At 38.6% G+C, this 24,542-nt stretch overlaps 3 protein-coding genes across 6 annotated transcripts in view; 1 reads left to right on the forward strand and 2 right to left on the reverse strand.

Moving 5' to 3' along the window:
• slc16a4 (solute carrier family 16 member 4) overlaps positions 1-8,690 on the forward strand; it is a 33,976-nt gene extending 25,286 nt beyond the window's left edge. For all 4 annotated transcript variants that reach the window (XM_032520540.1, XM_032520538.1, XM_032520539.1 and 1 more), the window contains one exon: positions 3,942-8,690. In XM_032520540.1, the coding sequence (XP_032376431.1) occupies positions 3,942-4,150 (209 nt within the window). In that variant the 3' untranslated portion in view covers positions 4,151-8,690. The remainder of the gene's footprint in view (positions 1-3,941) is intronic.
• A 3,162-nt stretch (positions 8,691-11,852) lies between these two features.
• On the reverse strand, positions 11,853-16,515 carry rbm15 (RNA binding motif protein 15). The gene has a single exon (XM_032520537.1). It carries the CDS (start codon positions 16,353-16,355, stop codon positions 13,803-13,805), a length of 2,553 nt encoding a protein of 850 aa, XP_032376428.1. The 5' UTR covers positions 16,356-16,515; the 3' UTR covers positions 11,853-13,802.
• Positions 16,516-19,407: 2,892 nt separating this feature from the next.
• Positions 19,408-24,542, reverse strand: part of alx3 (ALX homeobox 3) — a 5,586-nt gene continuing 451 nt past the window's right edge. Inside the window, exons 2-4 of the mRNA XM_032521772.1 lie at positions 20,618-20,892; positions 20,346-20,471; positions 19,408-20,148 (exon numbers count right to left, since the gene is read on the reverse strand). Of these exons, the coding sequence (XP_032377663.1) occupies positions 19,801-20,148; positions 20,346-20,471; positions 20,618-20,892 (749 nt within the window). The 3' untranslated portion in view covers positions 19,408-19,800. The remainder of the gene's footprint in view (positions 20,149-20,345; positions 20,472-20,617; positions 20,893-24,542) is intronic.

Consider the following 24,542-nt stretch of genomic DNA (forward strand, 5'->3'; position numbering starts at 1 on the left):
CTCCAGGGTCTGTAATCAGACCAGTGGCCATAGCAGCAGCCTGCTATTCAGAAATAACAGACTGTAGAATGCCGTAATTGACCAATCAGAATTGAGCATGCAACAAAAACAATAAGCAACAATTATAAATGCTTTATAAAGAGTGCCTCATAATGTACCTATGGTACCTATTTTTTCTTGGATGGTTTTAAATACATTCTTTGGACTGCAGGTTCCCTTTGGTTCATTTTTGCTGACTTTCTATGCATTCAGTTTTGTCTGGGAAAAAAAAAATAATCCTCTGTACCTCCTCCACCCCCTCGGGCTTGGATCCCTAAAAAAGTCATAGGATAGTACGTTAAAAAAAAGTGATTAAAAAGTCATAGCAGAGTATGTTGAAAAAAGTCGCAGTATAGTTTGTTGAAAAAAAGTGATAAAAAAGTCATAGTAGAGTATGTTGAAAAAAGTAATAAAAAAAGTCATAGTATAGTATGAACACTGAACTTTCTGTCTGATAATAATTCTCTTATCACCCTAAATTATCTGAACCAGACAAAAAAGCTTGTTTTTGGCGCGTTTGTCTCTTTATACATAGTATATTGTACCTCAAAACTTACTGAAATATATGAGATTTGATCACACTCAACCTTCTGTCTCCCAATCATTCTCTAATCACCCCCCGCTATCTGACTTGAAACAAAGTTGTTGTTGCATAAAAGTCATTGTACAGCATGTCGAAAAAAATCATGATATAGTATAGTATATTGAAAAAGTCATAGTACAGTATGTTGAAAAAATCATAAAAAAGTCATAGTATATTAAAAAAGTGATAAAAAGTCATAGTATATTATGTCAAAAAATGTCATAGTATAGTGTATTGAAAAAGTGGTTAAAAAAAAGTCATAGTATAGTATGTCGAAAGAAGTCATAGTATAGTATATTGAAAAATTAGTTTAAAAAAAGTCAGAATGTAGCGTGTCGAAAAAAGTGATAAAAAGTCATAGTATAGTAATGTCGAAAAAAGTCATAGAAAAGTATATTGAAAAAGTAATTGTGTAGTATATTGAAAAGGTGATAAAAAAGTCATAGTATTGCATGTCAGGAAAAGTGAAAACAAGTCATAGTATAGCATATCAAAAAAAGTAATAAAAAGTCCCAGTATAGTGTTTTGAAAAAAGTGATTAAAAAAGTCATAGTATTGTATGTAGAAAAGAGTCATGGTATAGTACCCCAAAATCTTACTGAAACTATATGATTTGAACCCTCAACCTTCTGTCTTCTAATCTATTTCTCATCACCTTAAACTATCTGACCTGACAAGAAGGGTTATGTGTTGGCAATTTGTTTCTTTTGCCTCAAAACTTATGACAATGTATGGGATTTGAACAGATCATACGCTTATCACCTTAAGCCTAAGAAAGTCATAGTATAGCATGTCAAAAGAAAGTGATAATGTCATAGTAATGATAAAAAGTCATAGTATAGTTTGTCAAAAGAAAGTTATAAAATGTCATAGTATATAGTATGTCGAAAAAAGTCTAAGTATTTTGAAAAAAGTGGTAAAAAAGTCATGGCATAGTTTGTTGAAAAAAGTGATGAATAAGTCACAGTATAGCATGTCTAAAAAAGTTATCTTATAGTAAAATGTACAGGATTTGAATACTCACCCTTCCAGCTTCCAAAATTACGCATATCACCCTAAGTTATCTGATCTGACAAGAAAGTGCAGTTTTTTAAATATTTGTCTCTTACACTTAGTATATTGGACCTCAAAACTTATGATAAAGTATAGGATTTGAACATATGCAGGATTTGAATATTCAACCTTCTTTCTTTCAATTATGTGTCTATCACTCTAAGCTATCTGATCACAGACAAAAGTTCAGTTGTTGGCATATTTGTCTCTTTCACTTAGTATATTGGACCTCAAATCTCACTGAAACATATAAGATTCGAACACTAAACCTTCCATCTTCAAATCATACTCTTATCACCCTAAGCCTAAAAAAGTCATAGTAAAATATATTGAAAAAAGTGGTAAAAAAGTCATAGTTTGTTGGAAAAAGTGATAAAAAAAAATCATAGTATACCATGTTGAAAAAAGTGACAAAAAGTCACAGTAGTGTGTCAAAAAAAGTGATAAAAGTCATAGTATAGTAATGTCGAAAATAGTTATAGTAATGTCGAAAAAAGTGATAAAAAAGAAATAGTATAGCATAGAAAAAAGTCTTGGTATTGCACATCAAATCTTACCATAACTATAGGATTTGGACATATGGCAGTTTTGAACACTCAACCTTCTGTCTTCTGATCTATCTCTCCTCACCTTAAGCTGTCCAATCTGGTAGAAGGGCTCATGTGTTGGCATATAGTATGTCTCTTTTACTTACCGTAGTGGACTTCAAATCTTATTAAAAAGAGTAGGATTTGAACATGTGCAGAATTTCAACCCTTAACCATCTGTCTTCCAAACATGCGCATGTTGCCCGCAAAAAGGTGTTTTTGTAAAAAAAGTCATAATAAAGCATGTTGAAAACAGTGAAAAAAGTCCTAGGCATGTCAAGAAAAGTCATAGTAAATGTCCAAAAATGTCATAGTATAGTATGTTGAAAAAAGTGATAAAAAGTCATAGATAAGTATATTGAAAAAGTAATTGTATAGTATATTGAAAAAGTGATAAAAAAGTCATATAGCATGTCAAAAAAAGTCATAAAAAGTCCTAGTATAGTGTGTCTAAAAAGTTTATGGAAACATCACAGTATAGTATCTCTTACTGAAACATACAGGACATGAACATATATAGAATTTGAACACTAGACCTTCTGTTTTCTAATCCTTCTCTCATCAACATAAGCTATCTGACTTCATGTTTTCTGCATATGTTTCTCTTTCACGTAGTATATTAGACCTCAAAACTTAATAAAACATGAGATTCAAAGAGTTAACCTTCTGCCTTCAATCATTCTCTTATTATTCTAAGCATTGTGACCTCACACAAAAGATATGTTTTTGGCATGTTTGTCTCTTTCACATAGTATATTGCAGTGTTTCTTTTCAACATTGTACCCCCTTTGAATTGTTTCTTTAAGCCAGATACCCCTTGACTAGCGCACAACATTTTTTGGTGGAAAAAAAAGTCTATGTAAAGAGGAAGAAGCGCTAAACTCACATTTCAAATGTTTATAAATCCATCTCTTAATTAATTTATTATTATAGTATAATTATTTTTTGAAATTATGCATGACATATTTTTAAATTAGCATTTTTGCAAAAGTATCACATACCCCCTACAGTACTCCAAAGTACTCCTAGGGGTACACGTACCCCCATTTGAGAAACACTGGTATTTTGGGCCTCAAAACTTTCTGAAATACAGTTTATAGGATCTGATCACACATAGATTTTGAACACTGAACATTCTACCTTCAAGTTATTCTTTTATCACCCTAAGCTATCAGACCTGAAAGTACAATTTTATGTTTTTGGCATATTTGGCATATTTGTCTCTTTCACATAGTCTATTGGACCTCAAAACTAAATAAAGCATATAAGATTTGAACATTCAACCTTCTGTCTCTGTAGCATCACCATCAGGACTATTAGCTTTGCTGCTCGGCCCCTAATGACACAGTTTTTATTTACAAATCTTTTATTGATGATTGCTCAAAATATTATTATATAAAAATATGTAGTTTCATTATTCATACTGCACAAAAATGTAAGAAATAAAACAATAATAGTACATTTATATGTTATGCAAACTTATCCCAACTCCAGGTAAGCCACTAACAATAATAATTCCCAGTTTTTTCTTTTTTCAATGTGTCAAAGCCCCACATCACCACTTACAATGGGCTTCCTTAGCTGATCGCTACATGATATATAAACTATAAATGAACTGTGTTATTAACCAATGAATAGACATACTCTGAAAGTGTTCCTGTGTTGTTTGCATTTTGTAGGCTTCCTGTACGACTACACTCAGACTTACGACTGTTCTTTCTACTTGGCTGGCCTCTGCTATCTGCTCTCATCTCTCTCCCTGTTCATGGAGCCGCTGGCTCAGCGTTGGAAGGCCAGGAACAAACTGACCTGCATCAAGAGAGCGGAAAGCAGCTGTAAGACCAACGGCTGCTTTGCCCCCGACCGCCTGCAGAATGGCACTGTGTAGGAAGGAAACCCAGGGAAGGCCTGCGATCTTAAACCAGCATGCTCATAAAGGGCCTGCATACCTTGGACCTTGGACTCCGTCTTAAATTTGGGACCCAAGTGACCCTTAATTTCAGCAGGAGCGTAACACGGTGCCAGAGGAGACCACAGTAACATGTCTATGAACATGCCATAGTCGGGATGTTGGTGAATAGATGGTTATGATGAACTTTTAAAGAGCCAAATTTTGGGTGTTTTGCAAAATATTTGACTCCCTATTCTTGTTTTTATCAGAGGTACATGCAACCAAACTGAAGTAATACTCTACATACATTATCCAGCACATTTTAATGGTAGCTGCTTTGTAACCTTAACTTATTAAAACACAATCTAAATTTGTTTTTCAATGTAACAACAAAACTGCATTAACTTTGCAGTGACTTTTAATTGCACATAATATGGCTGGAAAGGAAGCTATGCAGTTAGCTTGATATCCTTCTATTGTTCCTGTGATTGCATTCATGAAAGAACATATCCACAAAGAAATCTCACTTGATTTCTTTGGAAGCCTTTACCTGTATCTGGAAACCTGTACTCACTGGTATGCACTTTGGGCCAAATTGTAATTAAGCTGAATGACATCTGACCTTTTAACTGCCAGGTAATTAAGAACTTGAGTAACCACTTAATTGCAGCCTGCTTGTATGACACAATTGTTTAACCTGCTCTCAAAAGCCAAAAAGCAGCAACTGCTTAAGTAGTTTAATCTCTTGCCCCCAAACTATTATTATAGGCACATGGGTAGATTGAATGGCATGTTTTAAGATTTAGAGGTATAATCATATTCTCATATTTATAATCTGAATGCTTTTTTTGTCTGTCAACTACTACAACTTTAGTATACTGTGTCTCAATTCAGATACTTATGTACACTTACATGTATTGCACTGTGTAAATTATGTACTCACTTGTGTAGTGCGTAAATTTCGACAGGATAGTGTTGTCTGGAACCGCAAACGACTATTCTACTATAATTCTTTTTTTTATGGTAAATTGCATCCTGGCAGAGCATCACCGCAACCTTTTATCGCCTGCAAAAATATACACTACTGGTCAAAAGTATGGGGCCACTTACAAATTTCCATTCCACTCGATGTTAGACAGAATACCAGCTGATCTGAGTGGGGGGCTGATCTTTAATGCAATATCTACATTGCCCATTATCAGCAACCATTCATCCAATGTTCCAGAGGCCCATTCTGTTCACTAATCTGACATCATTTAAAAAAAACTAACTGAGAAAACATTGGAGAACCCTTTTGCAATTATGTAAGCACATAATGTAATATGAAAACTGCTGCGCTGGTTAAAAAAACAATGGTCTCAACAACAACTGATCTCAACTGGTATTCTGTCTATAATGGAGTGCAATGGAAATTTCGAAGTGACCCCAAACTTTTGACCGGTAGTGTATATATTATATATATTTTTTTCACTATCTGACTACAGTATAGTTGTATTTATGAAAAAAAAAACGTTTATAAATTCCATTTGTATAGTTCAGTTTTTGGCCATTTCAAGCGCAACCTCTACATCGTCCTCGCTTGCCATTTTCACACGTTTCAAAGAACGTTAGTGGTAGAAAAGAATCTGCTCTGTAGCAGAGATGGCGTCTGTTAAGAGCGAGAAGCGTCCTGTGTTCCACGCTCATTGTTTTGACCATTTTGAGTGCAGCATTGGGTTAATCGTAGTGCATTGCATTTGGCCATACTTCAGTCTGTGTGAACGCACTATTAACTCAAAGTAGCAAGTGTAAGTACAGAAGAGCATGATTTGAGACACAGCGTTACACTAAGACACATCATTCAAACTTCAGATGTTTTTTATATCTTTCAACTTTCTCTCATAGAAAGTTCAATGTTTGAATACTTTCTTTTCCCCCTTGATACTCTTTCATTTTTTCATCTACTACCATTAGTACTTTATGACATTAATTCCATTTTTCATACCTCTCATAGTTTTTCTGGAATTGCAGTTTTTTGTTTTTTTTTATAGTTTTTTTTAACTTTTTTTTCATTCATTATAATTGGTATGTATTGTGCTGGTGATACTGACTTCTGGCAATCAAGTTAAGGGAAGTGGGTTGTTAACTGAATTCTAAGCTGTTTTCAGTACTTGCACATGAACTGACCCTTAAACTGCGTTCATTTCTTACCTTTGAACTGAGAGTTCAACTGCTTTGAGTGTAAGTGCTTACATAAAAGTGAACATTTCACCTGCTCCAGCTTTTCCACTTCAACTAAAATTTTTACTTTAAGCAGTAAACAAATCTTTTGACATTCCATTGCTTTTATCTCTTACTCTTCAACTAAAACCTAACAGGGAGGGCCAACAGTGTTGAAGGGAGGGATTTACATGCCTGCATGGCCGGTCTGGCTACCAAAACAAAGAACAGAGAAGCTTGGATCTTAACAAACGCACACGCACACACACACAACGTGTGACTTCATTCTCTGCTCAGGACTTCATTACTCCACTATATCTTCTATCGAGTTGTTTTGCTGCTATATCAATGTTCTGAATGTTGTATATTGGCCCTTTAATTGAAAATTCAACTCTTTTCATTGCTCGCAAGTCATCTGACATTTCAGTTGCTTCAGCCATTTGCAATGCTTTCACCCACAACACTTGAAATATTTTTCAGCTGCATCTCTTAATACTTATCTAATATCTCAGCTCCGTTCAGTGCTTACACTTTAAATTTAAATTATTTCAGTTCCTGCAACTTCAACTCCTTTAATCACATTTTAATCTGTTTTCAGTGTTTACACCTGCAGTTTTGGCCAGTTAGCTCCCTTCATTTTCTTCTAAAAATATAAAAAAAAGTTTTTTTAATCGGCACCTCAATAGGGACTTTTTTTAAATACTAGAAACTGTTTCTCTTCGTTTGTGGGTCTGAAATGATTCATTTTAATAACTTAATTTAATTAATAACTTCAGTTTTACCTGCAGATAACAAAACAGTCACACCTAGCTCAGCGTTCATGAGCTGTTCTATGCAAGTGCACAAAGGGAGAAATTTCTTTCATTGACAGCTCACTTGCACATTATTTTAACTGTATCAAAGTATACCAACTCCTGAAGGAAGAAGCCTGTTTGGTTGTGATTTAAGTATCCTAAATGTATTGATCCCAGTTAGACTGCTGATTTTATTGGTTTTCATTGTCAATGTGTGTCATTAAGTGTAATTTTTTTCAACCTTGAATGTCTGTAAATCCTGACCAACTGTGCTACAAAGATGATTTGCTGATGTTGCCCATACAAACTGCACTGTTGCCTAGCCTTTACCGTGCCTGCAGGCAGCCAGTCAATGGCAATGCAACTTATAGTCAGGAGACTATGGCTCAAGAGGTAGAGTGGGTCAGTCTTTAATTAGGGTTTGATCCCCAGGTCCTTCTGTCCACATCTCGAAGTGACCTTAAGCAAGACACTGAACCCCAAGTTGTTCACGATGGACAGGCCAGCGCCTCCATCGGTGTATGAATGTATGCGAATGGGTGAATGAGAGGCAAATTGTAAAGCCCATTGTCCTGTGATGTAGAAAGGTGCTTTATAAATGCAGTCCATTTACTGTTTATGTATGGAAGTCTGTTGGTTGTTGAATCTTTTTTTATATAATGGAGGTTTCTGTGTTTTCAGTGAATTCTTTGTTTTTCACTGTTTGCCTTACAAGGTACTGCATTGTATCTTTTCTAACTTTCCTGTGATGTCCACCAAAGACACATTAGAAACCTACCTACAACTTGAAGCTTATTAAAAAATAGTTTCAACTATTATATAATTTCAACTAGGATGACCACCCATTATTCTGTAAATTCCAAGTCCTAACTGAGGGCCCACAATCCAGTGATGTTTTGTTACGCTGCCCTCTTTTGGCGGAGAAAAGTCTCTACTCAAAGAATGCTGTCTCAATTAGTACCAAATTATTCCCCCTCATCTCACTTTCACAATACTGAGCTAGGCTCTTTGTATTGTTTCAATAATGACAGTCATGCACAAAAGCTCTTTTGGCTCACGAGTTGCATTCACCACCCGTATGCTTTTGTGATTAAGGGCCACTGAATATTTTGTACCATAATAAATCTTTTACGACATATATTTGATGCTTTAAAATTCGATTTTGGTTGGGATTATTTTTACTTGTTAGTTATATGAATATTATAAGAACCTGTATGTATTGAGCAATATCTTGAAATAATGATGTCCCTTTGGTAATGTCTTAAACACCACTGATAATGAACTGAGTTCTGTGTAATGGTGTTTGATCTTTTTTGTTGCAGTAAATGCATTTATGGGTAAAGCACTGTTCTGTCACTACTCTGGCTCCTGGATTTGTGAAAGGATAGTTTAAAAAAAACATGCTAACTAATCGTAGATATCCTATTCCAAGTCCTTAGAGTTTATTTCTAAGCTGTGTAACAGTGCGCAACCAGCTGTAATAAACTGACATGTGACTGATGTCTGTTGTTCTCTGATTCGGAGCAATAAATGCACTGATACCACGGCTACTTATATCTCTCTGTAAGGAAAACACTCACAAGTTGCAACATCTTTTACATGTTTTATTGAAACATTATTTAGACACATTGGCGTGAATAAACATTGATTCATCTAAATTGTTACATTTATTTTCATCTAGGGTTTAAAAAGTAGACACATGTTATTCTTGTAATTATTTCACTTTGTAAAAAAAGGGTTCCACATTTTAAGTCATTACAGATTATTAAAGTACTGTCCATCAAAGCAAACGGGTAACTTACAGTAGATGACACCTGATGGTGTTTATTGGCGGCCTGGTAACAAGCGGATGCAACAACTGCTGTTTTTGTCCAGTGGAACTCTGTATTGGAAACATAAAAACATGTTGTAATCTTGTCAGAAGTTTACAGTGTAAAGGATTTGGAAATACACGTTGCAAGTTAACTAAATGGCTGATCGACAACATTTTCAAGTGAGGGCTTCTTATGGCAATGGTCTGCACTGCAGTCAATATGGATCACATAAATCAAGTGTACAATTGAAGAGGACACATTTGCGGCTTTTGCAGATTACTGTTCTATAAGTAAATTGCATGTAACAGTAATACATGAGTAAATATTATGACATTAGATGCGTGGAACTGTGGTAAGTGTACAATGCCATATTGTACACCAATTTACAATTACAAAACGTTGAGATGTCTTACCAACAGTTGCACAAAATGATGGGCCTATTTTCCTAACAGTGTGTATCAAGACAAAAGCTAATATCTCAAAACACTCAAGAACACCTTCCCAAGCATTGTCTTGCTGCTGAAAATATTGATATATTGATGAATGAAAATCTCTTAGGTTTTGCATTTTCAACACTTACAAGCAGTATTACAATGTCACATGTAGCTGCTCATACAGCCTCAATATACTGGGAGCAGAGTAAAAAAAGCATGCTGGTATCAGTAAAGTGCCAGCTGCCAGATTACACAGTAAAGTCTTGGCCACAGATTGATTTTATTTTCACAAGCTGCATTTTGATTGCTAACTGGTGCACGTGATAGATTTACACAGTCCAGGACTGGGCCTTCTTTATATCTCACATCACTGTTCTCCATTTCATTAAGGTTATCGTTTGTGGCCTGTAGTCATTAACATGTCCTACTGCAAAGACAGTTTTGTGACAGAGGCAATTTTCTTTCCGTCATTATAATTCCTTTAAATTACATTTGTCTAATTGATATTAATAATTTATGCTTGAGCAAGAAATAATCAAATAGAGGTTTCTTTAATAATATCATTAATGATATACATTTATCAATGTACAGAAATTGCTTACTGACAATGTTCAACATGACTGAATGTAAGTCTCAAAAAGTTAATACAGTGGTTTAAAGTGTTTTTTTTATCTGCTGTGAAACAATAAGGCATTTATGACCAAACCTACATCACAGTTTTCTCACAGACCATATTAGATCATGTTAATACTGAGTGACATGATGAATCTTCATGTGAATGATAGTAATCCCTATTTGGTTTTACATCTCTAATAAGGCTACAAAAACAACTGAACGTGCAGTGTTGATGCAGTAACTTAACTGTAAAATGTAACATCAATTTTCCAATGATCGTAAACACACACCTCTGCACGAGTATATTACCATGCGTATGCATTTGGGTTTTTAAAATGTTCTCTATTTAAGACAATTCGTCATTTTTGTTTTATTGATTCCCAAGGTGCTGATAGGAGCAGTATTATGTGCAATGGGTTACTGTGGGCAGTAAACGGTCCGGTTATTTTACACAATTGGATTTATGCAAATTGCTATCTGTGGAAATAACCTCAGTAATGACTTTGGCTGAAAACTAGTGTGCTAGTTTGCATTTAATATTGTAAAACGTGGTGTTGACACTTTATACTTACCCTTGCTGCCTAAGCCACCGATACAGACCTGGCAGACAGCACTTTTTCTCCTTTTACTCACCCTCATGTTGTTCTATACAGCGGTCGTACAGTGATACCAGCTCTGTCCTGGGTGTCTGGTGTGCATGAGTGTGATTTGTCAGGTAGACTGTGAGAAGAGAGCAGGAGCTCCATGGTCCTCAAGATGGCAATGTTTCTCTAGTGAAGCAAGGGTTCCTTCTCAGCACAGAACACAGCAGCATTTGTTTTCTCTCAACTATGACTAAAATCGATGTCAGGAGGAAATGGAAACTTTTTTTCCTGTGTAAAGTGGCCTTAAACTCGTAAAAAGGGTTTTGGCAAAATAAACGTATCCTACGTCAAAAGTCTCCTAGAAAGATTTGGGGTAGGATGTGGGGTCCGCAGTGTGGATTCCTTCCAGCGGTGTCAAAAAAGGGTAAACAATTTAGCCTGTTTGCGTTTCATTTCCATGCTGCAGCAGAACTCGTTGACGATGGAACACAGCTTCAGCACAGCAAACACAAGTCTTCACTCTTCTCCTCGGAGAGGGTTCAATCAGAGGAGAACACAAAGACGGGGGCAAACAATATTCCTAGCTGAGGTTAGGGCCAATCCTCTTCCCTGAGCCAAACATTAAGTCAAATCAAATCATAACTGGGCAAGTATAATAAAGACAAATCAGCCCAGAGGTTCAGCTTGGCCTCTGCAGTGAGACAGCTTGAACTGTAGATGCTATAAAAATTTCAGAGCGGTGTCACCCACAATCTCCCGAGTGGAGTGTGTGACGGCCGGTGATGGGATTTCCTCAGCTCCTACTCAGAACCAGGAACAATGCACATGGAAACCTTTAGAGTAATGAGCAGGGAAAACAACAGGATACTGGCACGTGCTTCTGTTTGCTCCCGCCCTCGACTCCCGATTTGCACCGCTGCATCTGCCAGTTGCAGTTTCACACTGTAACTGGCTGTAAAGAAGTGGCAGCGGAGGCTGCTTGATCCTGATCAGGTGTCACATGCCAACAGGAAACGTTGAGGGTATAATGGGGGATCAAGGGGGAGTAAATTATGATGGCCAACTTAGGAGCCCAGAACAGGCCTGTAAGCAAACAGCGATCCTCACACGATACGGGGGTCTCTCTTCACTGCTGCTAAACAAACTGCAAATTGTCTCCCTTTTCGTGTGCAGAAACAAAATTTCAAGTGACAACTCCTTCGAAACACATTAAGGTATGGCAGCGTGTTTCTTCAACTCACTTCCATCGAAGAAACATGTTTCCCTTAAAATGAACAATTTATTGATAATCGGTCACATTAAGTGCCCAAACGCACTTGCAGGTATGTGAACAGCTTCGCATGGGTTCTATGGATTTTCCTTTCCCATGACATCAAAGTGTACATTGCTCAATTTTCCATTTAAAACAGAAGTCATCACAGGTGCAGATGGGATACACAACTTAAAAGTTGCCTCATTAGTGAGGACTCACAAACATCTCTGCAGAGGCTTTCAGCTCTGCCCTCGTTTCCTCATGAGTCCAAAGTTGAAGTGGGTTTGACGTTCACACATAACATTTTTTTTGACGTATTCATTTTTTCAATACATTTTAAACCAAACAAATAAGCAAATAATTCAGGGTGGATCGCTATTGCATGACAAACATACAACGGCAAAACAAAATATGGTAAGTAGGCCTTGGGAACTTGTTGGCAGGCATGAGTAAAATATTATTAGATGTATACCTCTAAATTTTAAATTCAGACATGAATTGTTAAAAGTATTTCTAAAACTTTAAACTTACACAGACCTACGTGCTGAAAAAATAGCAGGTTTTTGTTACTTTGTAACAACATTTTACTGATACTGAATATTATTATTCTTGGAGGACCTACTGGTTTCAGAGCAATAAATGAAACAACACAAAACTCTCTAAGCGTTTTTATCCATTACTACTGTAATTTTTCATAGATCACATTACACAACCATTTCTAAGGTAGGGATGCATAAAATAAAATATGAAGTAAAATATGAAAAACATGTTAGCGTTTACTTTACTATGCTATGCACATTGTGTTATGGGCTGTTCCCTGGGCAAAAATCTCACATCTGTTAGCATTCCACATAGAGTTGACATTACAGTATAGTTTTACCAGTGGACATGCACTGTCTATCGTGGTCTATCTTGCAATTTGGTGTACTAATATTGCGGAATACATTAACAAAAGATACTCTCAAATCCAAACCATGAACCTGAACATAATTTTAAAACAGAATTCACAACATGAACAAGCTTTATCTAGAGACGCTTTAACTAATTATCCTAAAAATGTTTTCCATCTTTAAAAGCACACACAGCCAGGCCAGTGTGAGTCCAGTCCATCAAAACTAAATCACATTGTGTAACTTTTCTTCAGTACACCACACTCATTCACCAAACGGAAAAAGATTTCATGTTGTGACCAGGATGAAGGCAAGATAAACGAAAACATCTGGTGAATGAAGTGTGGTGTACTGGAGAGAGTTGTGTGACGTGTATTGACCTTTCAAATGTTCCTACTCATCATTAGCTTTGTAACTGCAGTACCAAATTATTCACTGCAACCTTACTGAAAAACCTTCAATTCAAAAATGTCATGCTCATCTTCATCTCCATCGATCAAAAAGTGTTTACAGTTTCTGATTCTCCTCATGTCAATGCCAGCATAGGAGGTAGACACAATAACACCTGTACAATCTAAGGTAATACAGTATAATAGGCCAGAAACAAACATGACTTTTGTTAAGATGGTAATTTGTTAGCTTTTGTTAACACTGCCAGGGAGGTGTGGCTTGAAAGGCCATTGTTTGTGGTTTAATTGTAATGGAGGTGTTATTGTATCTATTCAATGCATTTCTAAATACTAGAGCTAAAATTTTAAACCTGAATGACTTATCTTTTGTTAAATAAAACTTAAAATGATTCAACGAATGCTCCGCATATTTTACTGTTTTACTGTATTCTGACTGAATTACTGCAGGTTTATGATTGTGAGCAAAAACACACATCCTTTTAGTTATGTAGGAGGGTCTGTCCTTTTAGTGAATTACATGGCAACATACAAACACTCAAGAACCATACTAGTGTACCCCATGATGCAGAACACACAAGCATGCAATAGTTAGTGACACAGCAGGTTTTTTTTTTTTTTTTTACACCACTCGAACTTAGTGTTCTGATTTTTTTTTTTTTAAGATGCTCCACGAACCACAATCATGACCAGATAGTCCTCTTCACTTTTAGCCAGAGCTTTGGCAGAGGAATCCAGGAACTGCTGGGAGAAATCACAGGGAGGGAAAGCATGAAGAACCCCTGTGTTGTCTTTATCTCGGCTCCCTCCCACAGGCAGGCTGATGACTCCAGCTGCTTGTTTTTGGTTGAGGTAGGACACCAGGTTGCGAAGCGGCCGCTGAGTTGAGGCTGCAGGGTCAGATGAAGATGAATCCTCTGTGGTCCCAGGAACTGCCAGCAGGATGGCGTAGCCACCGGGACCCGCCACCTTGATGCGCCGGGACACCTCGTCAAGCTTGGGCTGGTCCAGACGGAGACGCTGGGTGATCTTTAGCTCGCTCACCTGCCTCCCTGTTGTGCCCTCAACAAGCAGGTCGCTGGCTACGCTGTGATCGCCCTCCAGCAGGTGCATGTTGGCAGGGAAGTTGCTGTTCTTGAGCAGCAGCATACCATGCCAGGCCAAACTGAGTTTAGTGCCATCTGGTTTAGATGGCTGGCACCCTTTGAAACTGCTCTCAGAACGTTCTCTCTTGGCTGGTCCCTTCCCACCATCGCCTGCTTTGCGCTTACGCTCTCCAACTGCTGAAACTCCGCTGCTTGAAGGTCCCTTGTCAGAGAGACTCTGGCTTTTGAGTCTTCGTTCAGGCCCACCTTTTTCCAGGCTGCTGTGACGTTCTTGTGCAGGGGAGGGCCTCTCGCCTCGCAGAGGACGCTCTGAGTCACTGAAGCGCCCGCCATCTCTGCTGCTACCTCCAGGACTGCCATCTGGAGAAGCACGTCTACGCCTTACTGTCCTCTCAGTGCTGTCAGGGGAGTGGTCTATATGTCGTCCGTCCTCCATTACACGCCGCTTGCGTGCAGGTTCTCGTCCCTGCAGCTCTCGTTCCAGAGACCATGGCTCTTGTGCCCGCCGCTCACGTTCCAAGTGCTCCAGAGGCTCAAAGGGTGAGGCACGTACCCGATCACGAATAGCTGGGTTGGGCCACTCAGTTCCAGGAAAGAGCTCTCGCTCCCTGAAGTGAAGCGACGGTGGAGTCCGTTCCCTGACCCTCAGAGGTTCAGGTGTGGCACGGTGGACAAATGACTCAGCCACCATGTCAAACGGTGGTATTGGGAGAGGCTGCAGGAACTGCTGCTGGTAACGATGCTCATTATCAGCAAAGTCCACTCGAAGTCTTCTCTCTGGTCCACCCAGTGGGAAGCCCCTCATGTGTGTGCATGCTGCTTGTGCAGCGTCCAAACTTTCATACTGAATGTAGGCCCAAGTGTCCCCTTTTCTGTAGTCAATGCTCCTTATAGTGCCAAAGCGATCAAACTCTCTTGCCAGGGCAGCCACAGGAACCCAGGGTCCAAGTCCACCCACCCAGAGGCGTGTGCTGGGAGTTGCTTTCCCATAGCCTATCTTTATGGCATTGTGGCCTACTATTTTGCCAGACATACTAAGCTTTGCACGGTGAGCCATGTCAAGATTCTCAAATTTCAGAAATCCATATGTGCTGGTCTGTCCCCGTGTGGGTCTTTTAATGTCCACTTCTGTTATGACCCCAAACCTGTCAAAAACTCTCCTCAGGTCTGCTTCTGTCACAGTTATGTCCAGATTGCCTAAAAACAATGTCCTATTGGCTCTTTGGTCATCTTCTGGAGATATAAAATCCTCCTCACGAAAAGCTGCTCGCTCAGCAATGAAAGCTGGGCGTGCCCTGGCTTCAAACAGGGCAAACTCCCTGTCCCGCTCCAGTTCTCTGGGCAAAGGGGGCGGCGGGGGAGGGGGAAGCCGACCTAAGGCCAGCTGCTGTAGCCGGTAGTCTCTGTATCCAAGCCCAGTGGGCGAGAGGGGTCTCTGCAAATGTCTATGGCTTTGAGTTGCACCGTACAAGTCTCTCTCCACAGGGGAGCGGCTTCTCCTCCTGTTAATGTACACTGCCTCAATTTTCAGCGGTCGGTCGTACAGCACTAGCCGTCCCCTGGCGTGCTTAGCAGCTCTGGCGTCCTCTGGCTTCCTGAAATTCACAAACGCTATCCGCTCGTCGTTGCTACGGCTTATCTTAACGCTCACATCTCCAAATTTTTTAAATTCATGAAAGAGTCCATCCTCTATGTCTTCGTCACTCAGCTGGGTGCCGAGGTCGCTTATTTTGAGGGTTTTGTACTCACTCTCGGTGCTGGGCGGCTGCACCCGCTGCTCCCCCCGTGAAGCGGACCTCGGTGAGGCTAAATCCAGCGTCAGGCTCAAGTTGTGGTTTTTACCGAGTGTGCTAGCGGCAGCAGACTGACAACTGTGATTATTTCCAGTCCGACTATGACCGTCGAAATCTCTGTCTCTTTTTTCACCGAGCAGACTCCTTCTCGTCGAGCCACCGTCGCCTTTGGTCGAGCTATTTCCATTATTACTTCCACTGGAAACAGAGAGAGCCCCCATTTTCTTGCTGGTCGGATGGCATCCTCCCCTGTCTCGTATATCGTCCAAGGCCCGAGAGCGTTTTTTAATCGGCGACCGCTCTTTACCTTTCATCTCAGTCCACACGGAGCCGACCGTCGGGACGCCTGGGCTTTTTTTTATTGTTGTTTCTGCAAATTAGTGCAGGAAATTATTGAAACGAAAAACGGATTTATTCACTGACCCTGCGGCAAAACAACAACAGTCGCCATTTTGTAAAGATTACTGTGAAGGCCCGCCTTTTCGACCTGATTGGTTGAAAAAGTGGGTGTAAAACTTTAAAGTACACGTCAATCATCCACAAATCCATTTAAATGTACATTTGTATTATTTATGCGCCTTTCACGTTTTGTAAAACGGTGGACATAAAAACTGGAGCTGCAGGCCTAGTGTGATTCAACATAAAACACCCACACATTCTGTGGCCTTTTATCAGTCAACACCATATGACTCTAGTCTCACAATGGGCTACTTCATAGATACAAAAGGTAGTATTTTCTCTATTTAGAGATTTAAAATTTTTCGCAGGACTATGTGAACGTGTCCTCTTATAATTTTGTCCACCCCGTAGATGTGGCCCACCTTTTAACTTCCACACCCAATCATTATACATATGGACTGCTCACAGTACATCCACTACACCGCATAGTGAAATGTTCAAATTGTGTGTCAATAAAATCAATAATTTCACAGGAGGGTAAATAAAACGAAAATGGAACATTATTCAACCTAATAGGCCTATCACAAGGTGGCAGTATTTGAACTGAGGCTCGAAAGGTACAGAAGCACTTAAGCCGTTAACTAATCCTGAAAAATGATTCTTGGATAGGCTCATGGCCCTTCTCTGTGGGGTATGTGGAAATGCAAGCTGCTGATCAACAAGTTGTATAATGTTGAAAGTATAATGTTGCCAAGCTCCAGTCATAATTGTAGAACTTTTGTAAAGATGAAAAATTGCTTTTTACGTTAATAAGTAATTAATCAGCCCTGTATTGTTGGTTAATTGGATATATTTAAGGCCTTTTATTAGGTTACTTCTGAACACTTTGGATACTTTTAGATACAAGATAGTTTCCTTTTTGGAGGCATAAATTGAAAGCAAAATTGTTTGTTTGTAACACAACTGTGGCTTTTCCTTATCTTTGGAGTTATGTACCTCCCATTTTTGAGTTTGGCATTTGTTTGAATCATTCTAATACAAAATAAAACTTAATAAAACTTGCCTCACTCAACTGTTTCACTGTGTCACTGAGATGGTCACTGAGTGGTTGTCTTTGCTACCACATTGTTTAGCTTGGGACATGCTAATGCCGTTTATACTTATACAAGGATACACAATAGCTGCACTTCACAGCCCAAATAAATCTTGTTGAGATCAAAGCTCAGAACAGTGGCCAGCAGGTAGCTGTAGGGATTTTAATGAGCATTAAATCATATTTTTTGTCCATTACTGAGGCCAAGGGTATAGTAATTTCCTGACTCAGTGACAGTTTTCACCCATTGACCCTTGCACTGATGCTTAGTTAATAACTGCCCCCAGCATTCTGCACTCTTAACTTAACATTTTTCATTTCATTTCTGACAAATAAGGCAGCCTGATATATTGAGCGATACAGATCAAAGCTTTTGCCACACCACTGTGACTTTATTGACAACTGAATCAAAACGTGTGACCGCCTATTGTAAACTGAGGCAATTAGTTGTGATCTTGTTTTTTACCAGACTGTATTTACATTATTTTGGGCTATTCTATTACAACTGTCTTGTGCAAAAGTTAACAAACAATTCACTAAGACACTGAATTTCCTCTTTTGTTTATGAATAGATTTATGAACTGCTCCCTATCTAAATATACAAATATCAAAATTGAGCACTGATCCACCATCTGTTATTTCTTCAGCTTGCCTAAAGATGGCCATCTCCTCAATCCCTTATCCCAAATGACAGTTCTCCTTATCTTCTCCACTTAATCTGGGACTTAATCAGGGGGACAATGTAACTGTAGTAAGGGCTGTCGTCTCCCAGGGCCTGGCTGGAATTTGAAGCTGTGGGTGTGGAAAGTGTTTCTGATGGGTTTGTGCATTCTTCTATTGGAACCACATGTTAGTGGCTCACACAAACCCCCGGCACATACTGTAGGAATGGCAGCAGATCCGCCTCTATGGCTGTCATGGTGAAGCAAGCAAAGGGAAAAGGAGAGCCAGTATATTCACCCGTAAGGCAAGTTACATTTCTGGGGAGTAAGATGAGCTTGGAAAGGCTTTGTCCACCAGTGAAACCTTTCTCTTTTCACAATAGAAGTAGCATTCTCAATCTTTCACAGATTGAATTGTTGGAACATCTGACATGAATATGTATGTACAGTATGTGTTTAGTAATTTACACCAGATGGGATGGTACCATGCAAGTCAGTGTTTCCTTGACAATCAAGTACATTGTTTGGGGTAAAGTACAACAAGGAAAAATTACTAGGAATGCATTCAGAATACATGTAAAACCAAGTAGGCCCCAGAAAGTAATTCATGAAATCTTTTTTTATAAAGACAACACGTGAATACATAAGTAAATATAGATTAAAGCAGATTAATATTACCAAACAAAAAACGATCTGGGCCATGGTAACCCCAATTTCTTCTATTAAACTGTTAGTCATTACTCAGTTGGTCGGCTTTGCCACTGATGCCAGATGTGAATGTAAAATGCCTCAATGTGAAGCTATCTTTCTGTGGGAAGCTCTACTTTATCATCAATAGTAGAGTGTGGTCGCTCAGTTAACGTTTTGTTAATGAACCTGCCACTCGCTCCTGATACATGAGGTGCCACCTGAAGGCCTCTTGAAGTGGAGCCAAGTATGCTGCACACATACGGTCTCCCTGTGCACTTCCTGAATACAAAGAAGTTCACTTTCCGCACAAAAGAAATTTTTGTGTTTATGGAAACCAAAGCCTGTAAAGCATTTTTGCTTCACAACCACATTCCCAGTTAAATATGTGACACAGACTGGCTAGCTCTCTGGGCTATTGTTTTTAAAAAGAGTAACGTCAAGCCTAAAATAATTCCTTCTGTGATTGTTTTTTTTTTTCCTGTTTCCCCCAAAAAATAGTTCCCTGCTGAATAAGACAGAAGATTTAGATGTAGGCCTTTATTACTGGTCACACTATAAAGCACAACAGACAAAAAAAACAAAACATGATTAATATGATAATTACAATTTTTACATGCTTAAATAATATTTCCTCTTTGGTCTCAGCATTGTGATGTCAAACTAAAACATAAAACAGTAAAGTTCCTATGAATACACTGGGTTTTCGTGCTAGAGGCTCAAGTTGCCCTCAACGTTCATGAAATTTATATTCCAAGATCTTCTGAATTGTGAAAAGTCTCCAATTGGCGTATATAAATGTTAAGAGGAATTTTTTAGTCATATGCTGAGGTGGGTACATCGGGGACTGTGTATGAGTCAGGAACGTAATATGCTTTGGCTCAGTCAGTGCATAATGGGGAGCTGGCACTGTTGTGGTCATGTAGGCCAGGAGAGGATGCTGCCTGGCTCTTTGGCTTTCATCCGCAGCGCCACAAGGCCTGTAGGCTTGTAGTCGGTCTCGGGCCCCTCAATGGAAGGGGGCCCGAGGCCTCCTGGGAAGCTGTGGAGTGAATAGAGGCCGTTGATGCCCGGATGATGAGGCGGGTGGTGGTGATGGGGATGGCTGGGGGATGCGGGCATGCCCATGAAGCCCTGTAGATTGCTGTGGGGGTGAGAGTATGGACTCATGCAGGAAGAGGGAATGGAGTCCGCTCCTAGGACACAGCCAGCTCCTGAACCCCCGCCTCCTCCTGAAGCCCCCCCGGGCCACAGGTTTCCCTGCATCTTTACAGAGAGAGATTTAGAATAGGACACATTTAGAATTTGATGGAATAAACATGGAAACGCTTCATACAAACACCAAATCAGGGATACAAAATAGGTTAGATTGAGCTTGAAAAGAAAGCAAAGTCTCTCAGCAGGATCAATTATTTGAATTGTTCCCATGGAGCATGTATGCCATGTGAGATCTGCAGGGGTACCTGGTATGTATCATGGCGAGGGAGAAGAGAGATATCATATGTAGCAGCAAAGTGGTTGCGGACTTCCTGGATCTTCCCATAGCGTTCCCGTTTCCTCCACTTGGCTCTACGATTCTGGAACCAAACCTTTATAATACAAAAATAAAAGTACAACAGGAACATTTCAGAAGACAACAGGTCTTGTTCCGTTCATACACTCTCTTCTGTTTATAGTTATAAAACAAAAAGGTGTAAAAATATAAGGTGGTTGCCCTGTTTGGCCTAACACACACCTGAACCCGAGCCTCAGTGAGCTCGGTCCTCAAGGCCAGCTGCTCCCGAGCATACACGTCAGGGTAGTGTGTCTTCTGAAATACTTTCTCCAGCTCCTCCAGCTGAAAAGTGCTGAAAGTGGTGCGATTGCGCCGCTTCTTATTCTTGCCCGATAAGTCAATGGAGTCGGCGATAGAGTCCCCTTGTAAACCACTGCCTGGCTCTTTCAGCTTGCCACAACAGTCTGTGACGATGCCAGGATAGCCCATGGTCTTTGGATCGCCTTTCTCTCTGACTGGAAGGCAAAAAGAAAAGGTAGACCATTTTGTACAATTCAAAATAAATATAAATGAATATGCAAATTCTGATATTGTCAAATTATCAGAACAAATATTCTATTTGATGTATTCATACTGCTCTTTTTAAGGTACCATTTTTGGTTATTGGTATGGTGTGATTTTTAGGGGGTTGATTTTTACTTAAGATGTTGCAATCATCAAGTTCTGATTAAGATATTAGTATTGTTTAAGTCTGTCAAATACTGTTTTACATCGTCTGGAACCAATTTTTGCTGCTGCCCATCTTGGCTAGGACACTCTTAAAAATTATATTTTAATGAAAAATGTATTTCTATGTCAATAAAGCTGCCATGGTTAAATAAATGTTAAATGCAATTTAATTTTTTTTAAGGTTTTGTAGGGTTGCAGAAAAATTATAAGTACCCCAAGAAACATCATCAACACATCAACAGCCATTTACAATGTAACACAGATAAACATTGATACATATAGCTAACTTACCCTTTATAATATGAGAATGAGACATGCGGAACATTTGTACAGAAAAGGCCAGTGCTGGGATCAAATCAATTAAATCTCTTTGCATGTGAGGCACCAGTGCAAACAACTGGTCTCACTACCAGAGAAAAAAGCTAATTTTAAGACCAACACTCCTACACTTTGTTGCAAAATCAAATTAAACACGGTCAAACATCAATTCTATTGTCTTAAAATCCATTAATCTCTTTCTTGTTTTTTATGCTCCTCAATTTTTAATCCAAACTCGATCCACCATAAGAGGCCAAACTGTGACACAGAGAAAAACACACAACACTAATTCAGTCAAACAGTGATTTAATTTGATTAGCTCTGACAACCCATAGTGAACTCTTTAAGTTGGTTTGAATCAAACCCACAAGGCAATATGCAAAAAACAAGATCTGATTTGTCACATTTGGAAATAGAGAAAACAAATGTTTAGGTTCACATTCCGAACAGACATATCAATTTATACTATTGGAAACTTATTGCAATGTCCATGTCAAAATATTCACATTTAGGGTAAGAAATCTAGGATACAGCACTGGATTACCTGACAAATTTATCTGATAAAGCACATGATTGTCTGAAAACATTCTGCTCTTTGCATTCAGCAATGAGGGGAAATCTGAAAGCATTATTTCCCTTCCTGTTAACAGACCGTGGAAAGGGCTGCTCCCTCCTGCAGTGTTTGGATTTTGTTGTCCATGTTCATTAAGTTTAACCCTGAGCTTCAAAACAAAATCCCTCTCCGTCTATCTGCAGGCACTCACTCACTGGGGGCAGTGGAGACATTACTTTGCAATTTTCCAATACAATATGCAACCCAACAGAGAGCACTTTTCAATGCAACATTAATTTCCCCACGTCCATTAGATCCCACCTCACACCGCAGTTCATGCTGTAAATGTTCCCCCGTTAAGATTTTAAACTGGGGCCGCAGGACATTGTATAGCTTTTAGGATGCCAAACACCCACATCCGCTCCGTCTCCAGTGTAACAGGAGATCTGATACAGGAAAAGGCAAATAGAGGATAAATTAAAAATGTATAGGTAGGAACATCATGCTGTGAGTATTGGGATCAATTCTTATACACTGAAATAGTCAATATAGAAATTTAAACAGTTTCTTTTCCAGGCATCTTTTTGTATACATTCAGCTTTTCAATATGTGCAAAATGGCACTTCAGTCTTTAAAAAAAAATCAGTTTCTTTAATTGATAGAGTCGCTGTATAATAGTCACTGTTTTAAAATTCTGCTGCTATAGTTATTATAGCAGATAGTGTACCTGTGGATACATTTAGATATGCAGATATGCCATTCAGATAGAGAGAGAAAACAGATTTCCAACTGGAAAAACTTTGTACATGTACCAGAATTTAGCAATATAGCAAATATAGTACGAGACATCTTAATAAAAGATATTCCAGCGTTAAATTTCCCAAATAAGTAATTTTTGACATTCTGATTCTATTTTGTTTGTCAAAAAAATAAAAAATAAAATAAATAGTGAGAATCCTTTCGGCCCTTTTGTTGTAAAATGTAAGTTTTCATGGTAAAAGTCTATAAATTTATAGCATTCAATTTAGGAAAAAGTAAACCTGTTAAAACAGTTTTACTGATTCTGTATTACATTTGCAAGACAACAATATTGCAAAATAAATTAAAACTTCAAAGTGTGAATATGGTTGAAGGGTTTTGAATGTGTTGGCCTGTCCCACCATCAATAAACTTTCCTCCCACTGTAGACAAAACAGGAAGACGTGTCTGCCTTTGAGGTGAACAGACCCAAACTCAAAAACACACAAATGAAGAGTAGTATGGGTAAACACACACACACACACACACACACAGTTTTTATTTTACATGCATACATGCACTTACAGTTATATACCCGGCATTTTACAAAATAAAGTAAACCAACACTGATCATCAATTGTCAGTGCACAAGCATGTGTGTGTGTGTGTGTGTGTGTGTGTGTGTGTGTGTGTGTGTGTGTGTGTGTGTGTGTGTGTGTGCGCACGTGTGTGTGTGTGTGTGACAGAAGAATGAGGACACACTACATGTCTTCTCTTATTTAAACCTAATTTATAAGAGAAGTAATGAAAGTCCACTTTCAAACAGGACAGCTGATATCATTATAACTAATTGTGAAAAAAGCCTTTTGGCTATTTTTGGCTGTAACATGAATCAAGCGGTTGTATATTATTCTGGACACAGATATCACAAAGACCTTATCTGCGCTCATATCCTCTGTTGCTTTGCAGAATCATCAACACCAATAAATAAGTAAAAGACCACATCGTTTCTTCAGGCTTCGGTTCAGATGTTAGTTTTCTTCCCAAGATGGACATTTACAGGCTAACAAGTCTGACAGCCTTTTAGCACACGCCTGCATGCAAAATGATATGTCAAATCTGATGTTTTACATTACAAAAATGTGCACATAAATATAAGAAGCCGTTTAAAAAAAGAATCCCAGGACTAAAATACAGAAATATTAAAATGAATGTTGGTCTGAAAAAGCTGATGGCTGACTGGTAGATTGACACACCCAACTTTCTGCCAGCCAAGCTGACCTTTAACCTCTCTCGTTTTACATCAAGGATTGTCAAGAGAAAGAAAACGTGTTGACATTTTTATCACAACCATGCATTAATTTGCATAGCCAGTAAAAAATAAATCAACACTTTCGTATAATTTTCAGTTGAAATAACACATTTGCAAAGCCTGCAAGCTGCAAAAAAAACTGATCCACTGTTTCATTTAATGTCTTACTAAATGTAACACGGCATTGCATAGAAGGAAGATTATTATTGTATTAGTTCATTCATCCATTTATTTATTTTTACACCCCCCTACCTTGAACATCATATCATTTTTAAAATGCTAATAGACATGCTAAGAAATTTTAGCAAGAAATACTCAAAATAATGTTATGGCTCTGAAATATATCACGTATCAAAATTCAGTGTTGGTAAAGCAATTGTGCTTTTTTTTTTAATACAAAGATAGTTCAGACAAACCAGAGAAGATGATCGTTATTGATATTGCTGTTGCTTCTACTTTAACTTGCCAAACAGTTGCTCTTTTTTAAATGTAGGCTAGTCATTTAAAAAAAAAAA

This window comes from Etheostoma spectabile, chromosome 7 (genome assembly GCF_008692095.1).
Source record: "Etheostoma spectabile isolate EspeVRDwgs_2016 chromosome 7, UIUC_Espe_1.0, whole genome shotgun sequence".
Lineage (NCBI taxonomy): Eukaryota > Metazoa > Chordata > Actinopteri > Perciformes > Percidae > Etheostoma > Etheostoma spectabile.

Excerpts from the sequence above, each read along its gene's own strand:
- rbm15 (XM_032520537.1), bottom strand. The coding sequence starts at position 16,355 with ATGAAAGGTAAAGAGCGGTCGCCGATTAAAAAACGCTCTCGGGCCTTG.